Here is a 21,011-nt window from a genome sequence, read left to right as displayed (position 1 = left end):
TCTCACTGAGATACAAGGAGCTTGTACCACAATGTAAATAACACATTGCTTTCTTCATCTTGAAAATCTTGCTATGAAAAAAGTCAACTGAACAAAACCATGTAGTTATTGATGTACTGTATTTACATGTTGATGTAATCTCCTTATCTCATTGTGGAACAGTAACAAACCCCATGGCAACTCTTTTGCACTCTAAGTAGGACTGTTTCAGAGCACTTTTAATTATTGCCTTACTTCAACTTTTCCATAGACTATTTTCCTATAGTTGCAGAAGTAAAATAGATAAAAATCTGAAAGGTGTTTCATGTTACAGAGCCTTAACTTTTGTGCCTTTTAAATGTAAAGTAAAAATAGAACATAACTTACTTTATAGGTGAATTTAATTATTTCATCTTCTAAGAGTTAACAACTGTAAGGTTATTTACATAATATGATTTAACCCATGATATTTCCAAACCCATGTAAAACCTACATTGCAATGGAGCTTAATTACATTTATGACTTTAACGTAGATATTAAAATAATAATTTTTGCTCTTTGTAGACTTAAATAAGTGAATGCCTTTTCTAGAAGAAATTGACTAAAGCTAAAATTCATCTCCCTAAAAAGCCATGAAACGTCAAAGTGTACATCACTCTACATATTCTCTTTAAAATGTTCTATTCTGAATCTTTTAAAGTGTTTAGCCTAAAACAGATTTGTATTATAAGCCAGGCTGTTAGGAATTGGAACAACCAAATGACAAAATTTAAGGATTTTCTTTTTTCAGATTTTAGAGCTCATTTTATCTGTGTTTATCTTGTTTTGTACAACTGACTTCAATACAACAGTGCTGCAATGGGAATTCAACAAGGCCTCAAAAAGCAGACTATAGAGACTAGCACTCCTTTTCAGTGGTTCCTTTTATTTAAACTTTTACATTTGATAAGACTGCCTATTAATTTTTTTTTACAAATTAGTCTTCCTGCATCAAAACGTATATTTAATTGAAGGCTACGTTCACACAGAAAGTAAACTTCAAAGTCCTCAAATAAAAGTCAATAAAGCAGGCAGCCAAGAAATTTACTGTTCTACTATAGTTACTTTTGCAAAACTCATTAGTGTGGTAGAATAATATCCAAGGACATTAGGAAATTGGAATATGAAATCTATTTCATTCTGATAAATCTGATAATTTAATAAACAGTACTCTCTAGTGCTGACAGTTCATTCTTATTTCTCTAAGTTACCCAATACTGCTCCTGCTAAATAACAAACTTTTACCCCAGTGAAGTAAGCGCTGCCAAGAGAAGGGATTGGTTCTTGTGCTGCTGGGCATCCAGACTAAGATGTTATTTTTCTTTCTGCTTTCTCCTAGCAATCTCCACTTCATAATTCTGTTTATTCCTTCTCAAGTGATTTAGTTATTTAATCATGATTGGGCATTTGTTGTTGTTGTTATTTTGGTATCACACTGTAAGTTTCTTAATGGCAGCCATCTAGTCATTCAATTGTTTAGCTCATTAGGCCCTACACATGGGTTGTTCAATTTTCAGCTATATGGACTTAAGTGGAAACCTGGCATGGAATTTACATATAACCAGCAACACATGAGTCCGTAAGGATATTTAGATTCTTCTCAGCAGCAATAATATATATCTTATATACACACACATATAAGGTATTATATTTTTATATCACACATATATAAGGTATTATATGTGTGTGTGTTTACTGCTTACAACAACTCTTCTCAATCCTTTTATATTGTAGTAACCATTTTATTATAAATTCACCAAAGTTCATGGTTGGTTGTGTCTTTCATTACTGCATTTACCATCTAGCTTTCTGAAGAATCTTAGTCACTTCATTATTTTTTTAAATAATCCTACTAGGTTATTACATAGTTATGACATTTACTTACCCTGCTGATTGAGTGTTCTGGTGGATACTTCAGTTAACTTGGTGATATTGGTGATAACACATGGTTAAAGTTAATGAATGATGAAACTTCCAACCTTAAAGGATGGACACTTAGGGTTGGTGAGGAAACCACAGTTTCCACATTTTCCATGATAGCTCTAGCCCTCATTTATTTTAAAGTTCAGCATAAAAAAAAAGGATTGCAAAGTTTTATACTGGAATTTTTTTTCTCCTTTTCATTTGGAAAGAAAAATAGTTGGTAATTATGAAACTTGGGAGGGTTCTGTAAGACCTAACACTGACAAGAGTTTACCAATCCCTGTGTGGGGTTTGGGGTTGAATATAATGAAATTTGTAAGATTATGGAATATGTTGTTTCCTTGTGAAATAGATATTTTTTATTCTCCTTTCTAAAACACGTGGCAATTAAGGATTAGTATCCTTTCTTTGAACACCCATTTTATTTCTTCAATTTTGAATTTACATTGCTTCCATCTAAAAAAGATTTTTAAAAAATCTGTGGTCACAAAATCTGATTAGATTAATGAATTTAATTCTCAATATTTCTTACTAAAATACTTGTGGTGGAACAAAGGATAGTTCAAAGAAATAAAGTTCACAGTTCACTTTTCTAAAAAAAATGGTAAAGTAATACCCTCTTTCCCAGAGAATTAACCAAATTCTTCCTTATTTAAATACTGCATAAAGGATAAAGAGCCCTTATGTGAACTATGATTCACCATAAGAAATATAAAGGTTAAAGGGTCAATGAACATACTTCATTAGGTTCAGAGCTTTCTACTACCATACCATGTATTTGAACAACAGAAAATCTTAAGTAGCATTACTGTAAAAACTCCATAACCATAGTAATAAAGTTGTAGAGCTCCCTTTGAAGGTAACATATTTTGATTGATTAAATATCTGAAAGTTCAAAGAGCCTTAATTTTCTACCATAACAATGTGACTTTAGAGTGAATGAAAATCAGGAGGATAAACCTAAGTCCTAATTCTAAAGAAATAACCTGTTATTGCTATAGCACACATTCACATTTAAATACGAAAAATACCACACAGAAAACGGAAACATTTAAAAAAGATTTAAGATCATAAATAGGTCACTGTTGTCACAACACATTTCAGAATTGAAAAAACAAACATTTTGGCTTTTTAGGAAAAACTCCTTTTATATCAATTCCCTCATCATTGAAAGGACTTGTACATTTTTAAATTTCCAGTCTCCTAAGGCACGATATTTTTTTAATCCGAATGCCAACATCATCATCCCCTGCTGTAGGTAGCTGAAATAAGAGGCAAGGAATTAGCACTAAGAAAAACAGCAAAATTTTTTGGACAAAATCATCAGTCATTTAAGAAAAACAAGAAACAGACTGAGTCATGATCATTTTAGTTAAGAAGGCCCAAGCTTTTAATGTAGGACCTTCTGTTAAACATTTTTTTTTTAATCAAGGTATTGTAACTCAGATTTAATTCACCACAGAGGAGCTATGAAAGAAGGGGTTTGGTAAAATAAAGCATACTTTAGAAATGACTTGGGAGAAAAAAAATCAAATTAGAATAGCATATGGAGGGGCAAACATTGTATGGAACCCACTTTACAGGGCTAATTTATTCCTAGTCTTCAGGCAGATCCAGAAGGGAGTTGTTGAGACTAGGTAAACATAATACCTAGGTCCATACTATACGGCATCTGTTCCTTAATCACACGGACCATTCTAGCCTACCACCCACCAACTGAGATGTACTGAAATACTATAATCAGATGCCTAAATTGTATTTTTTATCCAACCAAAAAAAGTTCTTTAAAATATACCATAAATATAAAAATTCCTCATTTTTTACCCTGCCTTGCTTTGTCCTCTGTGATACCAACTGAACTTTAAGGTTTCATATGTAAAATGTGGTGTTTTAAGTGTTACTTTTAAAAGAAAAAAAAAACCCCCACAAAGTTAGCGATTGTCCACAGATGAAACATAGGATGAGGTTCATGACTGAATCAATCATGGAGTGTTAGTCAACTGTAAACTCTTCAAAGTTAAGACTGGGAAATGTGTGTATCAGACACATCAGAGTACAACAGGAGAGAAAGGGAAGTCTGTTTGTCATTCCAATTCCGACAAGGTGCATGGTCTTCGAAATTCCTGTCCACGTTCATGGAGCCATTTATTGGATACTGTGAAAGAAAATAATATATTAATGTCCCCCACTATCTAACTAGTATTTTTTTAACATCTTTATTGGGGTATAATTGCTTTACAGTGGTGTGTTAGTTTCTGCTTTATAACAAAGTGAATCGGTTATACATATACATATGTTCCCATATCTCTTCCCTCTTTCTAACTAGTATTTAATTAACTCCTAGGAGCTAGGACTATAATGAAGTTTCTACATGGGCTAAAAAAGTTCAAGACCAAAACCAGACAAAGACAGATGCTATTTAGGCTGTCTTTTTAAGAACTTCACTAAATGCTGGAAATAAAAAAGATTTTATATATATGTATGTACATTTGAGAATCTGTGCATGTGTATTTCCTAAAGTTTCTAATGTTCAATGTAAGACTTGAGATGTAGGTACAGACAGAACAAAACACTGTTTTACCTGTTTGCAAAATACCACTTCTAATACAAAGACATTTTAAAAATGAACACAACTCTATGATTAATCTCTCGTATTATGTGCTCATCAAGTTTCCTTTGTTCCAAGATACTGTTTTTTAATATACCCCCAAAGGAATTAATTTCTTTCTCCTCCTCGTATATCATAGAACCCAATCAATGGCATCAACATGTATAAGATATTTAAACTAGTACTCATTAATTCTTAACTACTTTGTTTCCTTTCTTAACCTGTGTATCCAATCTTTTATTCATCAAACCCTGTTGATTTTACTTCTATGATCTCTTCAATCTATTCTTTGCTCTCCAAACCTTTTGCTGCTGCCTTAGTCCAGGCTTTTATCATCACCCATTTAGACAACAGAAAACAGCCTTCTAAACTCATCTCTCCTCCACTAGCCTCTCTTCATTCTAGTCCAGTGGTTCTCAAACATTAGTTATCATCAGGGGAGTTCTTTTAAATCCTGATGATCAGGTATCACTCCTTAATCTTGCTATGTCCAATACGGTAGCCTCTAGACACATGTAGCTACTAAGCACTTCAAGTGTGGAATGTGGCCAAGTGACACATACGGAAATAGATACATGGGGTTAAATAAATCTATATAAAAATAAGTTCACCCATTTCTATTTCTTTTTCTTTTTTTTTTTTTTTAATGTCGCCAGTCCTATACTTGCATGAACCTGAGAGTACCTCTCTAGCTTCATATGATTCCTGGCCCTGGTCCGTAACATGCCTGGAAAACTACTGCTCTATCTTCAAGACTAAATATAAAAATTAATTAAACTTCGAAGAAGCCTCCCTAAATGTAAGTAGTTACTGTCTTCTGTTTATATCTTTGTATTAGTATCTACTACAAGAGACAACTGTGAACCCCATGAGAGGAAGATTCAACTTTGAGTCAATTAACGTTTCTTAAATAATGAGTGGAAATAGTGTTAAAAATGTCATAAAAAATCTGATCTGTTGAAAGCAAATTTATATTAAGATAAGAAACTTGCTTGGTTGAATCCCTTTCAGTGTTAAAGTCGTATTAGGCAAATCTGTCAGGAGTTTTTTTTCACTTTCTTTTAAGATGTAAATTATAATAATTTTTAAATAAGAGACAAAAATCACAAATTCTATTCAGAGAATATAGGAACTATTTACCCCATTTGTTTCCAACCAGCACTGGACAGGCTGCATGCCGTGTACTATAATCTCCTTCTCCACTGGCAAACAGATTATACCAGAAAACTGCAGTTCCCTGTGGAAAACAATACAAAATTATCCCCAAATAAAGTATCAGGTTATTGCTTTTTATAGTAACTAAATTTTCCTCTGTTCTATGGAAATAATTCTCTATGGCAGCACTATATCTTCCTCTAATATAGTTCTGAAAGTATCATATAATGTACAAAATTTTGGTGATCACATGAAAGCATTAACAGCATTACTTAACAAAAAAGTGTATTTGCCAAAGCTAACACATCTTACAATAGCAAGTATCATACGGAACCCATTTTAGAAATGAAAACTTCTAAATACTAATCCCTGGTTGTTCATACCTCTAGGTACTCACGGTAAACTGTACAATATCTAAAATCTTCCCTAGGCATAATGTAGTCCTTAAGTATACTACCTTTAAAAATGTTATTTACTACTTAGACTATGAAATATAGGTGTATATATTCCTCAGGGAAAAAAATACAGAGGACCCCCCCCCCCCTCCCCGCTCCCAAATTAAAATAACAAGCTAAGCTTACCTTTTTGGGCCAAACACTAGCTCCTACTTCAGGAAAAACAGTGGCTCCTCCTGCTGACACATCACTCATCTAATAAGAGATGAGAGTATTATCGAAAGTGCTGGTAGAATAAAGTTAAACATGCCACTGTGAGGTAGATTTGATACTAAATACTAGAATGAGAATATCTGGACTTCTACTTACATAAATGGGTTTGTGCATGCTAGTCAGTTTTTAAAAAACAAGATGCTATTTAGGTTTACATAGATATATAAAAGCAGAGGAAAGATGGAAGTCAGCAAGGGAGACTGGGATATACTTTGGGATAGCTATTTCTTTTATAGCCAGAGGTAAAAAGAGATGATTTAAAACTGACAAATCAAGTAACATGGGGTATAAATATGTATTCTATAGCACTAGAATATCATCTCCATGGGGGCAGGAATTTTCATCTGTTTTGTTTATTGCTGAGAATAGCCTCAAAACAGTAGGTATTCAATAAATATTTAAATAAGTGAATTCAAACAAAATAGAACTAAACACCAAGAGAAAAGTAATAAACTAAAACCAGTTTTGTCATTTCTCATGGTAGGGTATCAACACATATTAACTAAAAATTAGAAGATGAAAAGATTTATAAAGTTATATTCTTAATGGTGAATTAGAATAAAAACACAAACCTTCCAAATTAACTGAAGAAGCACATGCATAAAATGAGGCAAAGGAAACACAGATCATGTAGTGAAGATTTTTTTCAAAAACAACATAAGTAGAATGTAGAGTCAGACTAATGTATCACAAAGCAAAATCCAACTATATGCTATATTCAAGAGTCACATCTAAAACAAGTGATTTATAGGCAAATGCTGTACCAAAGAAGAGTTTGATCTTAGTATCAAGCACAGTTTAACGCTAAAGGCATTCAGTGATATAAAGAAGTGTATTTTACCATGATAAATATATAATCGATATCAAAGAGCTAATAGCTCTTAAGCAATGAAAAAATTAACTTCAGAGGAATTTAAAAGTTGTGCTATGTGGCCCATCTGAGAAAAGCATTCAAATAATGAAAAAAATGAATACTAATCTAATAAAAATGCTATATATAACTAAAAGGGGATATAATTATCTAATATATAGTCTGATAGTCACAAATAATCTAACATTTATGGATATTGGACCAAATAATATAGCATCAATTTTCTTGTATTTCTTTGCTTTTTTTTTAAAAATTTATTTATTTTATGTATTTATTTTTGGCTGCAATGGGTCTTTGTTGCTGCGTGTGGGCCTTCCCTAGTTGCAGCAACCTGTGTGCCACAACTACTGAGCCTGTGCTCTAGAGCCACAAGCCACAACTACTGAAGCCTGTGCACCTAGAGCCTGTGCTCCGCAATGAGAAGCCACCGCAATGAGAAACCTGCACACTGCAATGAAGAATAGCTCCCACTCGCCGCAACTAGAGAAAGCCCGCGTGCAGCAACGAAGACCCAACGCAGCCAAAAGGAAAAAAAAGTTATGTACTGCCTTTTGGGGGATACTTGCTCTTAGAATTCAGCCTCATGCTATGAGGAAGCCCAGTCCACATGCTGGTATTCTGGCCAACAACCAGCCTCAACCTCAGCCTTTAAGGTGACCCCAGTGCCAGCCATTATCTGATTGCAAATGCATGAGAGATCCGGAGCAAGAACCATAAATGAAGCCCAATCAACCTCACAACCATGAAAGGTAAGAATCAAACTGTTACTTTAAACCATTCAGTTTTGGGGTGATTTGTTACGCAGCAATAGATAACTCGGGCAAATGATCAAAGCTTTATGTATGAATATATAAACAAACAATTTAAAAAAATGAAGATCATACTGTTTTGAAACTAATGAACAATGGGAGAATGGTTACCCTTGAGGAAAGGGCTTCTCGCGTGCTCTAATATACTATTTCTTGATCTGGGTGCTGACTATGCTAGTGTTCACTTTGTGAAAATTTATCAAGTTATATATTTATGATTTGTACACTTTTCTGATATATTTATCAATAAATTCAAAAAGTTTATTAAGATAATGTGTATATATACACATAAATTCCTACAAATACATAGAGTTGCTTATATACACATTATAGATGACTATAGATGACAGTCCATACTCCAAAATATCACATTGCCTCCAAATAGTGGAACTAGGTGTAATTTTAACTTTCTTCTTCAGGTTGTAATAAGTACAATCTGAAAAAGTTATAAATGCAAAGAAAAAATTCTTTACTCAGTTGTAAAAAAAACATTAAACTAGGATGTTAAGAGCTAAACAGAACAAACATGTGAACACATCAAAATAAATGAGTTATGTGATCAAATCCCAACTTAAAAATTTTAGCTATAACTTACATAAAACAGCCATGTAGCAATTCTATTTCCTGTCCCCAGCTCTTTGAAAGCATCTGGCTCATCTTTCTGTGAATAAAACACAACTCAGTGGTATAAAATTCAGTAATGCAAATTCTCCAATGGCAACTAACATCATTAATATGCTGAACAGTATGCTAAAAACAGCCCCTAAAGGTTCCTTTATAATGTCCAATGCACCATATATACAACAGGCATTCAGATATTTGTTGGTTGTTGATTCAACCAGTACACTGAATACTTTTGATAAGACCATTCAGGGGGAAAAAACAGATTTGTTAGCCTATATAATGAGAACCAATATCTACTATCCACAGATTATTTTAAAAATTGACACCTATAGTTTTAGCTTCCAAAAAAGCAAGACATGAGAGTCTCTCAGCTACATTCATTAAGTCAATTCTCTGTGGGTAAAAAAAAATTTACCTTGAGATTTACTTTGAACTCATGATCCATTCAAATGTCACTGCTACTATTCTTGGCTGTCTTTTGGGCTGTCAGCACTTTAATCTGGCTGGAGAATTCACGTCTGGCTATTTAAAGCTAAATTAAAATACAGTATAGTCTCTTGGCATTTTCCCAGAAAAATGAAAATCATGTATTCTTCACACAGAAATTTATACACATCAATTTGTCATATCCTCAAATTGTCCGTTAATGTCCTTCAAAGGATGAATGACTAAAACTGTCGTATACCTATACCACAGGATACTATGCAGCAAAAAAAAGGAACACCCTGTTGATATGTTCTGCAAAAACATGGATGAACCTCAAGGGAATTATGCTGAGTGAAAAGAGACAATCTTAAAAGGATACATGCCGTATGTAATATTTACATAACATTTGCAAAATAATTTTAGTGAAGAACAGATTAGTGGTTACCAGCAGTTATGGATGGGAGGCAGAAGGGTATATGTAGCTACAGAGCAGTACCGCAAGGGAGTCTTACCGTGATGGTGAGGTTATGTATCTTTATTGTGGTGGTAGTTACATAAAGCTACCCATGTAATAAAACTGTATAGACAGACAGACATGAGTGCGAGCATAACTGGTGAAATATGAATAAGCTCTGTTGCTTGTGCCAACACCAATTTCCTGGTTTTGATAGTGTACTACAGTTATGCAAGACGTTAACACTGAAGGCGGTTGAATGAAGGGTGCGTGGGATCTCGCTGTATATTTGGGGGGAAACTTCCTAGGAATCTATAATTATTTCAAAATAAAAAGCTATGAAAAAAAATTTAGTTACATTAATGTGAGGACTTAAACTGTAGTCTTTCACATCATCCAAGATCCTCAGACATTTTTCAATAATTGAAAACAGATGGAAAAGAGACTAAAAATATATTCTTTGCTAGCCTGCCCAGAGAAAGAGTCTAGGATTCTGGGATTAAACCAGTCAAGGAATGTAATACAATACAGACTGTTTTCTTTCCAAAGAACACACTCTTATTAAAAAATGGTAATAGATCAAGAATTTTATTAGAATACTCGGCACATTCCTTAGAAATCATGTAACTATGATAAATCTTAAATTAAGATTTGGTAATGACAATTTATAGCTTGATATGTTAAAATTACTTAACTTTTTAATTTAAAAGGTTAAATATTTATTGATCTTAAGCAAGAGTACTTGGGCAAGAACAACTTTTTAACAAACTGCTTTAATATTATTTATTCTCCAGCCTCTGCATCTATTTTATGGTTTTTATCTTCCTGTCTTTCAAAATGTTTTCCTGTAATTTCTTCAGATTTATTGCCCAATTCACTGCAGCTGTCTCTAATCTGTTTAACTTATACACTAAATTTTAAATTTCAACAATTTTTTGACCTAAAGCTTCTGTTTATTTTTCAAATATGTTAAATCATTTTGAGAATTCAGTAATTTTTATCCTCTTTTATTTTTAAAGTATTAGTTATTTTTTTCTATTACTCTTAAATATTATTAATGCCTTCAGTTTGTGCATCATTTAAAACAAGGTATGTGCTTTAAAAAGAATTCTTATACATAAATAGATCAAGAGATGGTTAAGTAATTTATCCCTAAAACATGCACATCATTTTTATTCACGTGTGTGTAAGAAAGGGAAATAAGCTTTAAGTCTTGGGATTAAAGACATTTGGAAATTATTATTAAGGAATGCCAAATGTTTTCATGGAACAAATGTGTTTTCCAACAGGAAATGCTGATGTAATTAAAAGGCATTAGTGTTGATAAAGAGGACTGAAAAAACATTTGCACTATACATGATCACCAGGAAAAGAGTTCCAGGGGGTTGAAAATATATGTCAAATAAATGAACCAGCATGAATTGAATGGTACAGATGGAAGAACAGGTTGCAGGTGCCAGATTATGTGACACATATAAATATTCAAGGCACATGACTAGGCTAAACAGGTGACTAGGTTTTACAGACCAATTTGTTCTTTCATTGGGAAAATAGTCAAATGTAATATAATGTCCATTTACTGGCATTTATTGATAAGTAAGTGCAATTAGATCTAGGGCAGCAAATATTGTCCTTTCAGATACACACTAAAAGTACACACTAGCTAACAGATGCCAGAGTAGCCAAAGCAGTATAATTACACTCCAGTTTTTTCACGCTGCAGTTACATGGATGTTAGCTAAAATGTCTTGCATTCTTTCATGTATCATACTGTCTACTCTCAAGTTTCACAAAAGAATTCTTCAAAACTAGGCAGATTAAAGAACTCACTAAACCGCAAAGGATGCTCAAACTATTATTCAACACCAGTCAAACCCAAATCCTGGAGTTGATTGCTGACTATATTCAGTTTGGGCTTTTCCACTGTGGTTCTCTTCTTTCTCTTTGGTGAGCCAGAGGAATGTGCCTCCCCATTCCGTCCACTACCCATTCTATTATCTATACAATTGCCCTAAATATCCACCAAAGAAAAAGGAATATGTAAAAAACCACAACCTTTGACAATATTTAAACCACTGTCTTCTTAAATCAACTGCAATGGGGAAACAGAGGATATCAAGCTCTGCGAGGTTTGTGAATGAAAACTTTCTTCCTAAAAGTTAATAATAGGCAGACAAGGATAATTCTGTTTGCTTCTAAGAGGCTAGCAAAACGTTCCCCATCTCACTGAGATACAATGTTTAATACTTTACCTGCTTGGGCTCCTAGAAACACCAACAATTAATTACAATTCCCCAAATAACAACAATTCTCCATGTATATTGTTTCCAAGCACTTAAAACCCTTCAAAATCAAAGGACATTAAGATGAGATGTTAGCAATACTATCTGTCTCTTGAACTTTTGTGTGCACAAAGGTCATCCATCATTTCAGTAGACAGCTCATAAGACAGGTGGTTTCTAGCTGTGATAGCTTTGTGCAATTATAAACAAAAATGTATCTATAAGTAGATGACACTAGTTTACAAACCAAAGAAACAAAATGCCTTTTTAAGGCTACTGCTGCAATAAATGGTTCGGTCTGAAGTGCACTGGAATAAACTGGTTGATAGGACAAAGATAAATCTGGAGGCATAGAACAATATTAAAACAAAAGAGAGAAAGAAGAGGGTTGAAAAGACTGGCAGACACCATCTGTTAGTATTAAAAGGCCTGAATCAAACGGATTGCTTTTAACTCCCTGTTCTCTCGTATCCTTGGTTAATGATAACTTTATTTCTTCACACAGCCTGGCCATGTAAATCCACCACAGAGAGGTGACACAATAATATAGATGAATATGACTGATAAGATGATGATGATGATGGTGAGCTTGAGATTCTTCACACACATGGCTCGGGCAAGATTTCCGTTGGTTGTTTCGAAGGTGACAGACGAATCCACGAGATTTTCTGTTTTATCTATCAATAATTCCAATCTTTTGCCTTGCTGAACCACCAGATCTATGTTTCTGACCATGATTCCTTTAAGTTCATCCACTTGGGCTTGAGTCTCCATCACTTTATCTAGGCCCTTATTCTCGGAGTGATGCTTCGGCTGTGCAGCCAAGACACTTGAGAACTCACTATTCACGGCATACGGAAGCACTGTTTGTGCTCTTGAACCGTACGTGGTCTGGAACCTCTTTTTTATCTCATTTAGAAAATTAAAGGCTCGGGAACACTCAAAATCATCATCAGTGATACAAAGATATACAATCCTGTCTTGGCAGATGTAATGAAACAAATAATTGCCATGTAAGTACGTTAGCTTGTTATTTTCAGAAGGTATCTTAGCCAGAATCTGCTCTGTCACCTCCAGGAAGTTGCCTCCACACCAAGCTTGTCTGGCAAGGATAGTGGTTCCCCTGGCAACAGCGAAAAGAATGGCCATGGCTTCGATCTGATCTGTCTGGGCACCGTGTGAGAACTCGGGGATCAGGACAGAGTTGCGCAGGTTAGCGTGGGCTCGCCAACTGCCCGCTCCCAGAGGAGGCTAGACTGGACCTATATAGTTTTTTTATATTCTGTATCTGATAACTGAAGTATCTAACATCCTGGGGGCATCTGTATCTGTTGGCAGGCCTCTGCTTTCAAACTGCCAGAAAAAGCTCCCCATAACACATCATACTCCAGCTAGGATGCGAGAGGAAACTCTTTTGAAGGGTCTTGACTCAAAGCAGATGATTTTCTAGGCCATTCTTTCTTTCTCTGAAGGTGTAATCCTTTTGGAGATTTAGGTTTTATGCAGGTATCTCAGTTCAGTAGCCTACACTATAGCAGGTCCTCTCACAGAGCTATTAATCCCCAAAGCTCTAGATTCCTGGAGGTACATGCCTCTAGCCTCAGCTTTTTTGCTCCCTTTAAACACTCTAATTTTAGTTTCTAGGTTTTCTCTGTTCAGTTTGCCTTTGAGAATTTCCTTTACTTTCTTCAAAGCTCAGCAATGCATTTAAAAGTATGCTAAGTTCTTTTACCCTGTCTCTAGGTATTTTTTACTGCTTTAAAAGGCTTTACAGAATATCTATTCCACCATGCTTCCACAAATTCCAAATAAGCTATGAATTTTTTTTTTAAAGAAGATGTTGGGGGTAGGAGTTTATTAATTAATTTATTTATTTTTGCTGTGTTGGGTCTTCGTTTCTGTGCGAGGGCTTTCTCTAGTTGTGGCAAGCGGGGGCCACTCTTCATCGCGGTGCGCGGGCCTCTCACTATCGCAGCCTCTCTTGTTGCGGAGCACAAGCTCCAGAGGCGCAGGCTCAGTAGTTGTGGCTCACGGGCCTAGTTGCTCCGCGGCATGTGGGATCCTCCCAGACCAGGGCTCAAACCCGTGTCCCCTGCATTAGCAGGCAGATTCTCAACCACTGTGCCACCAGGGAAGCCCAGCTATGAATTTTTAATACTAAAAGAACAGAATTAACATGTCATGCCTAAGCTTCAGTGGAACTCCTTCATTCGCCTTTTTTTTTTTTTTTTTTTTTTTTACTTACCCGTGCAAAATCAAAATGGGGTTCATACTGTCCTCCAACTCCATAATTAGCTACCTGAAGGAGAGAAACAAAACATGAATGAAAGAACTATCAAGATTACTATTCAAAAAAACCTACGAGTCCCATTTTGGCCTCTTATATATCACGGTTAGGTACTTTTAAATAAATGAGAAGCAAAGCATTTTTTAAATCAATAAAGAGTTCCTAAAAAACCAAGGATGAAAAACTAAGGACAGCTACTATATGCTATTTTAGAACCTTAGTTAATACGCTTTTCTTTAGCAAATGTTTCGGGGGACATGCTTTTCCTTAATATATAAGAAACTAAAATCTGAATTTGAATTTTAGAATTAAAAATTTCTAGAATTAGAATTTCAATATTTTTATTATTAATTCTTACTAAACACTTTCCTTGGGAATTTAAATCAAGACTCATGTTTTCCAAAGCCCAAAATGCTGGCAAACTCCCAATCTACTTTAATGAAATCCAGTTTCCTACATATTTTTTTTTCTCTACTTAGGTAAAAAAGGGAAGAAGTTAACACCAATTTAATTATTCCTGTTGGAAGGCCATGACAACTTCATTTGGATGTGACAATGCCCCAGCATGAAGCAGCAAAAGAAAGTAAGAGAAATATTTGGTCTGAGCTCAAGTTCCAGATTTCTTAGTTACAATGCAGTATATGTAACTTTGGATACAACCTCAGTTTTCTTATTTGTAAAATAAGGATAATGATACCTTCCTTAACTCCCTCCCTTCCATCCCAATATGACAAAATGCTAAGAAAATGAAAGGAGAGTGTAATTTAAAGAGCATTATTGATGAAATGAAATGAGTGCATAATTAAAAGTGTTGCCCACAGCAAAGTCCAAGTCCTATGTAAATTGTTATTACTGTGGATATTTTACTTCCTATGTTGTAGATGCCTTCGTTGGGTTGGATCAGACTATTAAGTTAGAAATATATCAAGTAGCCTGAAAGAGCCTGTGAAGGTTAGGCAGGTGAGAATAAATACAAATTAGGAAAGAAAAAGACACATCATAGTTTTTTTAAATAACCAAACGAGTACCAAGGAAGTTGTAGATGACCATGGAGTAAATAACTTAATATAAGCAAATTTAAATTCGGGAAGTCCTGTTTTGCACAGTTTCAAAATGCACAAATCTCAGATACCATGGTTTATTTAGCTAACCCTGGACACCAGACCCCCAACAACACAGTGGACATTTCGGTTACCATGTTACATCATTAACTGTGAGTAGCTGCATAAAGTGCAAACATTGCTACTAGCTCTTCAGTCCACAAATTACTATACAAATAACAGCTACATATCATGATCAATGACCAGTCATGTCACTTTTTTCAAAGTTTATCAGTGATTGGTCACTGCATATCTGTTATTCAGTTCATGCACAGACAGCAAAGCATGTAGTTATGCTGCCTCCTTATTTCCCAGTAAAAACCTATGTGATATTTTACAAAAACAGACAATTAGAAGAAGAAATTGGCCAACAAAGATACAGTACAGCAGAGAAATGGAAAGCATAATGCTGTAAGTGAAATTCAAATCAAATTTAAATGGACTTGGTTCCAGGACAAGATCGGGGAGTATAAGGACCTGAGCTCACCTTTCCTCTCGTGAAAACACCAAAATTACAACTAATGGCTGAAAAACCATCAACAAAAAAGACTGGAACTTACCAAAAAAGATATGCTACTTCCAAAGAAGTCACAACAAGACAGTAGGAGGGATGCATTTGTGATACAAACAAATCCCGTAAGTGTTGAGTGGGTGACCCACAAACTGGAAAATATTTATATCACAGAGGTTCTCCCACAGGAGTGAAAGTTCTGAGCCCCACGTCAGGCTCCCCAGTCTGGGGGTCTGGCATTGAGAGGAGGAGCCCCCAGAGCATTTGGCTTTTAAGGCCAGCAGGGCTTGATCACAGGAACTCCCCAGTACTGGGGGAAACAGAAACTCCACTCTTGGAGGGCACACACAAGGTCTTGTGTGCATGGGAACCCAGGGGAAAAAGCAGTGACTTCATATGAGCCAGGGTCAGACCTACCTGCTGGACTTGGAGGATCTCCTTGGGAGGTGGGGGTGGCTGTGGCTCACTATGGGGACAAGGACACCGGTGGTGGAGACACTGGGGAGTACTCACTGGGGTGAGCTGCCCTAAAGGCTGCCACTTTGATGCCAAGACCTGGCCCCACCCAACAGCCCTTAGGCTCCAGTGCTGGGACGCCCCAGGCCAAAAAACCAACAGGACAGGAACACAGGCAGACAGGCTGCTTAAGTCTTCCTGAGCCCACAGCCGCCTCTAAACACATCCCTTGACACGGTCCTGCCCACCAGAGGGACAAGACCCAGCTCCACCCACCAGTGGGCAGGCACCAGTCCTTCTCACTAAGAATCCTGCACAAGCCTCTTAGACCAGTCTCATCCACTAGGGGGCAGACACCAGAAGCAAGAGGAACTACAATCCTGCAGCCTGTGGAACCTCAAACACAGAAAGTTAGACAAAATGAGATGGCAGAGGACAATGTTCCAGATGAAGGAACAAGATAAAACCCCAGAAGAACTAAGTGAAGTGGAGACAGGCAATCTACATGAAAAAGAATTCAGAGTAATAGTAAAGATGATCCGAGATCTCAGAAAAAGAATGGAGGCACAGACCGAGAAGATACAAGAGCTAGAAGATATAAAGAACAAACAAACAGAGATGAACAATACAATAACTGAAATGAAAACTACACCAGAAGGAATCAATAGCCAAATAAATGAGGCAGAAGAATGGATAAGTGAGCTGGAAGACAGAATGGTGGAAATCACTGCTGTGGAAAGGAATAAGGAATGAAAAGAAATGAAGACAGTATAAAAGACCTCTGGGACAACATTAAATGCACCAACGTTCACATTATAGGGGTCCCAGAAGGAGAAAAGAGAGAGAAAGGACCTTAGGAAATATTGGAGGAGATATAGTAGGGGAAGACTTCCATAATATGGGAAAGGAAACAGTCACCCAAGTCCAGGAAGCAGAGGGTCCCATACAGGATAAACCCAAGGAGGGGCATGCTGAGACACATATTAATCATACCAACAAATATGAAAAAGAAAATATTAAAAGCAACAAGGGGAAAGCAACAAGTAACATACAAAGGAATCCCCATAAGGTTATCAGCTGATTTTTCAGCAGACACTCTTCAGGCCAGAAGGGAGTGGCACAATATATCTAAAGTGATGAAAAGGAAAGAACTACAGTCAAAAACACTCTACCCAGCAAGGCTCTTGTTCAGATTCAATGGAGAAATCACAAGATTTACAGATAAGCAAAAGCTAAAAAGAACTCAGCACCACCAGAACAGCTTTACAACAAATGCTAAAGGAACTTCTCTAGGAAGAAAACAAAGGGCCACAACTAGAAACAAGAAAATTACGAAGGTATCACCTCACACTGGTCAGAATGGCCATCATCAAAAAGTCTACAAACAATAAATGCTAAAGAGGGTGTGCAGAAAAGGGAACCCTCCTATGCTGTTGGTGGGAATGTAAATTGGTGGTGCCACTATGGAGAACAGTATGGAGGTTCCTTAAAAAAATAGAGCTACCATATGATCCAGCAATCCCACTCCTGGGCACTTAGGAAGCAACCTAAATGTCCATCAACAGAGGAATAGATAAAGAAGATGTGGTACATGTATCAGTGGAATTTTACTCAGCCATAAAAAAAGGTATGAAATAATGCCACTTGCAGCAACATGGATGGACCTAGAGACTGTCATACTAAATGAAGTCAGAGAAAGACAAACAGCATATGATCACTGTACATGGAATCTAAAAATGATACAAATGAACTTATTTACAAAACAGAAACAGACTGGCAGACTTCAGAAACAAACTTATGGTTACCAAGAGGAAAGGTCGGGGGGAGGATAAATTAGGAACTTGGGATTAACATATACACACTACTGTATATAAAATAGATAACTAATAAGGACATACTGTATAGCACAGGGAAATCTACTTGGTACTCTGTGATAACCTATATGGGGAAAGAATCTGAAAAAGAATAGATATGTATAACTAAATCACTTTGCTGTACACCTGAAACTAACACAACATTGTAAATCAACTACTCCAATACTAAAAAAAACCCCTCATGCTGAGCCCCCCCTCCTCCACCCCCCACCCCCACCAAAAAAGAAATCTGACTTAAATGCAGACACAGAAGAAAAGGCTGACAAGGAAAATACTTCTAACTTTTGCTGTTTGAGAAACTCTAGATACGCAGTCAGAGGAATGTGGTGAAGGTAAACTTACTAACATAAGGAAAGTGATCATGATGAAAAGGATGAAGAAGATGTCTTAGAGGAAGTGACTGGAAAAAAATCGACAGTAGAAGATCCCTCAGAGATATTTAACAACATTGAAAGCACAAAGGATAAAATGTTGAAAGCTGATCCAAACTTAGAAGTATGACAATTTGCGAAGGAAGAGAAAAGATGCTCACTCTGTATCATAAGTTTCACAAATGAGATGAAGGAACATAAACTATTCTTGGTAAGTGTTTACAAAGAAATAAAACACTGTAATCCTCAATATTTCTAATATTTTATAATACTGAGACAATTCAATAGAGGAGACTATTTTTCAACAAATGATGCTGGGACGATTGGCTAACCACATGAAAAGAATGAAGCTGGACCTCTATCTTACACCATATATAAAAATTGACTCAAAATGGATCAAAGACCTGAATGTAAGAAAGAAAACCATAAAAAGTGTAGGAAAAACCACAGGTGTAAATCTTTATGTCCTTGGATGAGGCAATGGTTTCTTAAACACCTTAAGCCAAAGCAACCAAAAAAAAGACCTATCAGACTTCATAGAAATTAAAAATATTTTGCCAAAGGACACCATCAAGAAAGTGAAAGACACACCACAAAACGGGAGAAAATATTTGCAACCCATACACCTAATATGGGTCAAGTATTCAGAACATATAAATAACACAACTCAACAATAAAAACAACCCAATAAAAAATAGGCAAAGGATTTGAATAGAAATTTTTTCAAAGATATAAAAATGGCTGGGGCTTCCATGGTGGCACTGTGGTTGAGAGTCTGCCTGCCAATGCAGGGGACATGGGTTCAATCCCTGGTCCGGGAGGATCCCACATGCCATGTAGCAACTAAGCCCGTGCGCCACAACTACTAAGCCTGGCTCTAGAGCCCGTGAGCCACAATTGCTGAGCCCACGCGCTAGAGCCCACGAGCCACAACTACTGAGCTTGCGTGCTGCAACTACTGAAGCCCACGCGCCTAGAGCCCATGCTCCGCAACAAAAGAAGCCACCGCAACGAGAAGCCCATGCACCACAATGAAGAGTAGCCCCTGCTCTCTGCAACTAGAGAAAGCCTACATGTAGCAACGAAGACTGAACAGAACCAAAAATAAATAAAATAAATAAATTTTTTAAAAATGACCAATAACTCATGAAAAGATACTCAACATCATTAGCCATCAGGGAAAGGCAAATAAGAACCATGATGAGATAGCACTTCAAACATACCAGAATGACCTTAATAAAAAAACTGGACAAGAACAAGTGTTGGCAAGGATGTGAAGAAAATGGAACCCTCATACATTGCCAATGGGATTGTAAAACGGTGCAGCCATTCTGGAAAACAGTTTGGCAGTTCCTCAAATATTAAAGTTACCACATGACCCAGCAATTACATATGTAGGTTTATACCCAAGAGAAATTTAAATGACATTTGTACGAAAATTTGTAGACAAATAGCATTAGTCATAATAGCCAAGGAGTGGAAACAATCCAAAAGCCCTCCAACTGATAAATAAATAAAACATGGTATATCCAAACAAGAGAATGTTAATATTATTCAGCCATGAAAAAGAATAAAGTGCTGATACGTTCTACAACATGGATATACCTTAAAAACACTGTCAAATGAAACAAGCCAGATACACTAGGCCACATATTGTATTACTCCATTTATATGAAATATTTAGAATAGGCAAACTTACATAGAGAAGGTAGAGAAGCAGTTGCCAGGGGCACTAGGGAGGGGGAATGGAGAGTGACTACTTAACTGAGGTTTCTTTGGAGGTGATGAAAATAGTGTTGATGATTGTACAATCATGTGAATATTAAAACCAGGGTAAATTTTATGGTATGTGAATTATTTCTTACTAGAAAACAGAAAAAAATAATTTATTAAAAAAAAAACTGCCATGGCCATCTGACAGGCCTAGGAATGAAAAAAAAAATCACAGTGTACTTAATAAATACTGGTGTTACATATTTTTCATTTCCCTATACATTTATACTCAACAGTAAGAGTTTTTAATGTCTTGACAAAAAATTTTAAAGGTCACAGAACAATTTTTCCTACTGATTATTAAGATCACTGTACATGTTTCAGCTTATATATTCACTTTTACAGTCTCAAAGTATCATGCAAATTGAGTACTGCCTGTACAGTGACAGAAAAAATCTCATCTGAAGCATCTTTTGAAGAAGTGTAGGATGTGATTACCTACCTGTAATTCCTCTGCTGTGGAGACATCTAGTCCTGTGAGATCTTGTATTCTCATATTAATTCGAGACACCACAGGGTTTTCATAGCCAGAGAGCCAGGCACTAAAAACAAGAAAAAAATTATTAGTTTTACTGATAAAGTTTCAATACACGAAGACCAATAGCTGTCATTTAAAAAGCCCTAATATACAGGACATTAAGGCTTTATCTATAGGCATTTACTTCATTTGCTTCTTTGATATGATTTTTTTTTTTTGGCCTCTCCCGTTGCGGAGCAGAGGCTCCGGACGCGCAGGCTCAGCAGCCATGGCTCATGGGCCCAGCTGCTCCGTGGTATGTGGGATCTTCCCGGACCGGGACA

The 21,011-nt window shown here is 36.1% G+C and overlaps 1 protein-coding gene and 1 pseudogene across 4 annotated transcripts in view; both read right to left on the bottom strand.

Moving 5' to 3' along the window:
• Positions 1-337: 337 nt before the first annotated feature.
• P4HA1 (prolyl 4-hydroxylase subunit alpha 1) overlaps positions 338-21,011 on the bottom strand; it is a 94,848-nt gene continuing 74,174 nt past the window's right edge. For all 4 annotated transcript variants that reach the window (XM_060034807.1, XM_060034809.1, XM_060034806.1 and 1 more), the window contains 6 exons: positions 20,653-20,752; positions 14,084-14,137; positions 8,648-8,713; positions 6,286-6,354; positions 5,690-5,786; positions 338-4,096 (listed from right to left, as the gene is read on the bottom strand). In XM_060034807.1, coding sequence (XP_059890790.1) covers positions 4,026-4,096; positions 5,690-5,786; positions 6,286-6,354; positions 8,648-8,713; positions 14,084-14,137; positions 20,653-20,752 — 457 coding nt within the window. In that variant the 3' untranslated portion in view covers positions 338-4,025. The remainder of the gene's footprint in view (positions 4,097-5,689; positions 5,787-6,285; positions 6,355-8,647; positions 8,714-14,083; positions 14,138-20,652; positions 20,753-21,011) is intronic.
• Positions 12,245-14,076, bottom strand: LOC132439935 (vesicle-associated membrane protein 7 pseudogene; annotated as a pseudogene).

Source organism: Delphinus delphis, chromosome 16 (genome assembly GCF_949987515.2).
Source record: "Delphinus delphis chromosome 16, mDelDel1.2, whole genome shotgun sequence".
Lineage (NCBI taxonomy): Eukaryota > Metazoa > Chordata > Mammalia > Artiodactyla > Delphinidae > Delphinus > Delphinus delphis.
The sequence above is the reverse complement of the archived record's forward strand: the minus strand, read 5'-3'. Positions and strand labels throughout refer to the sequence as shown.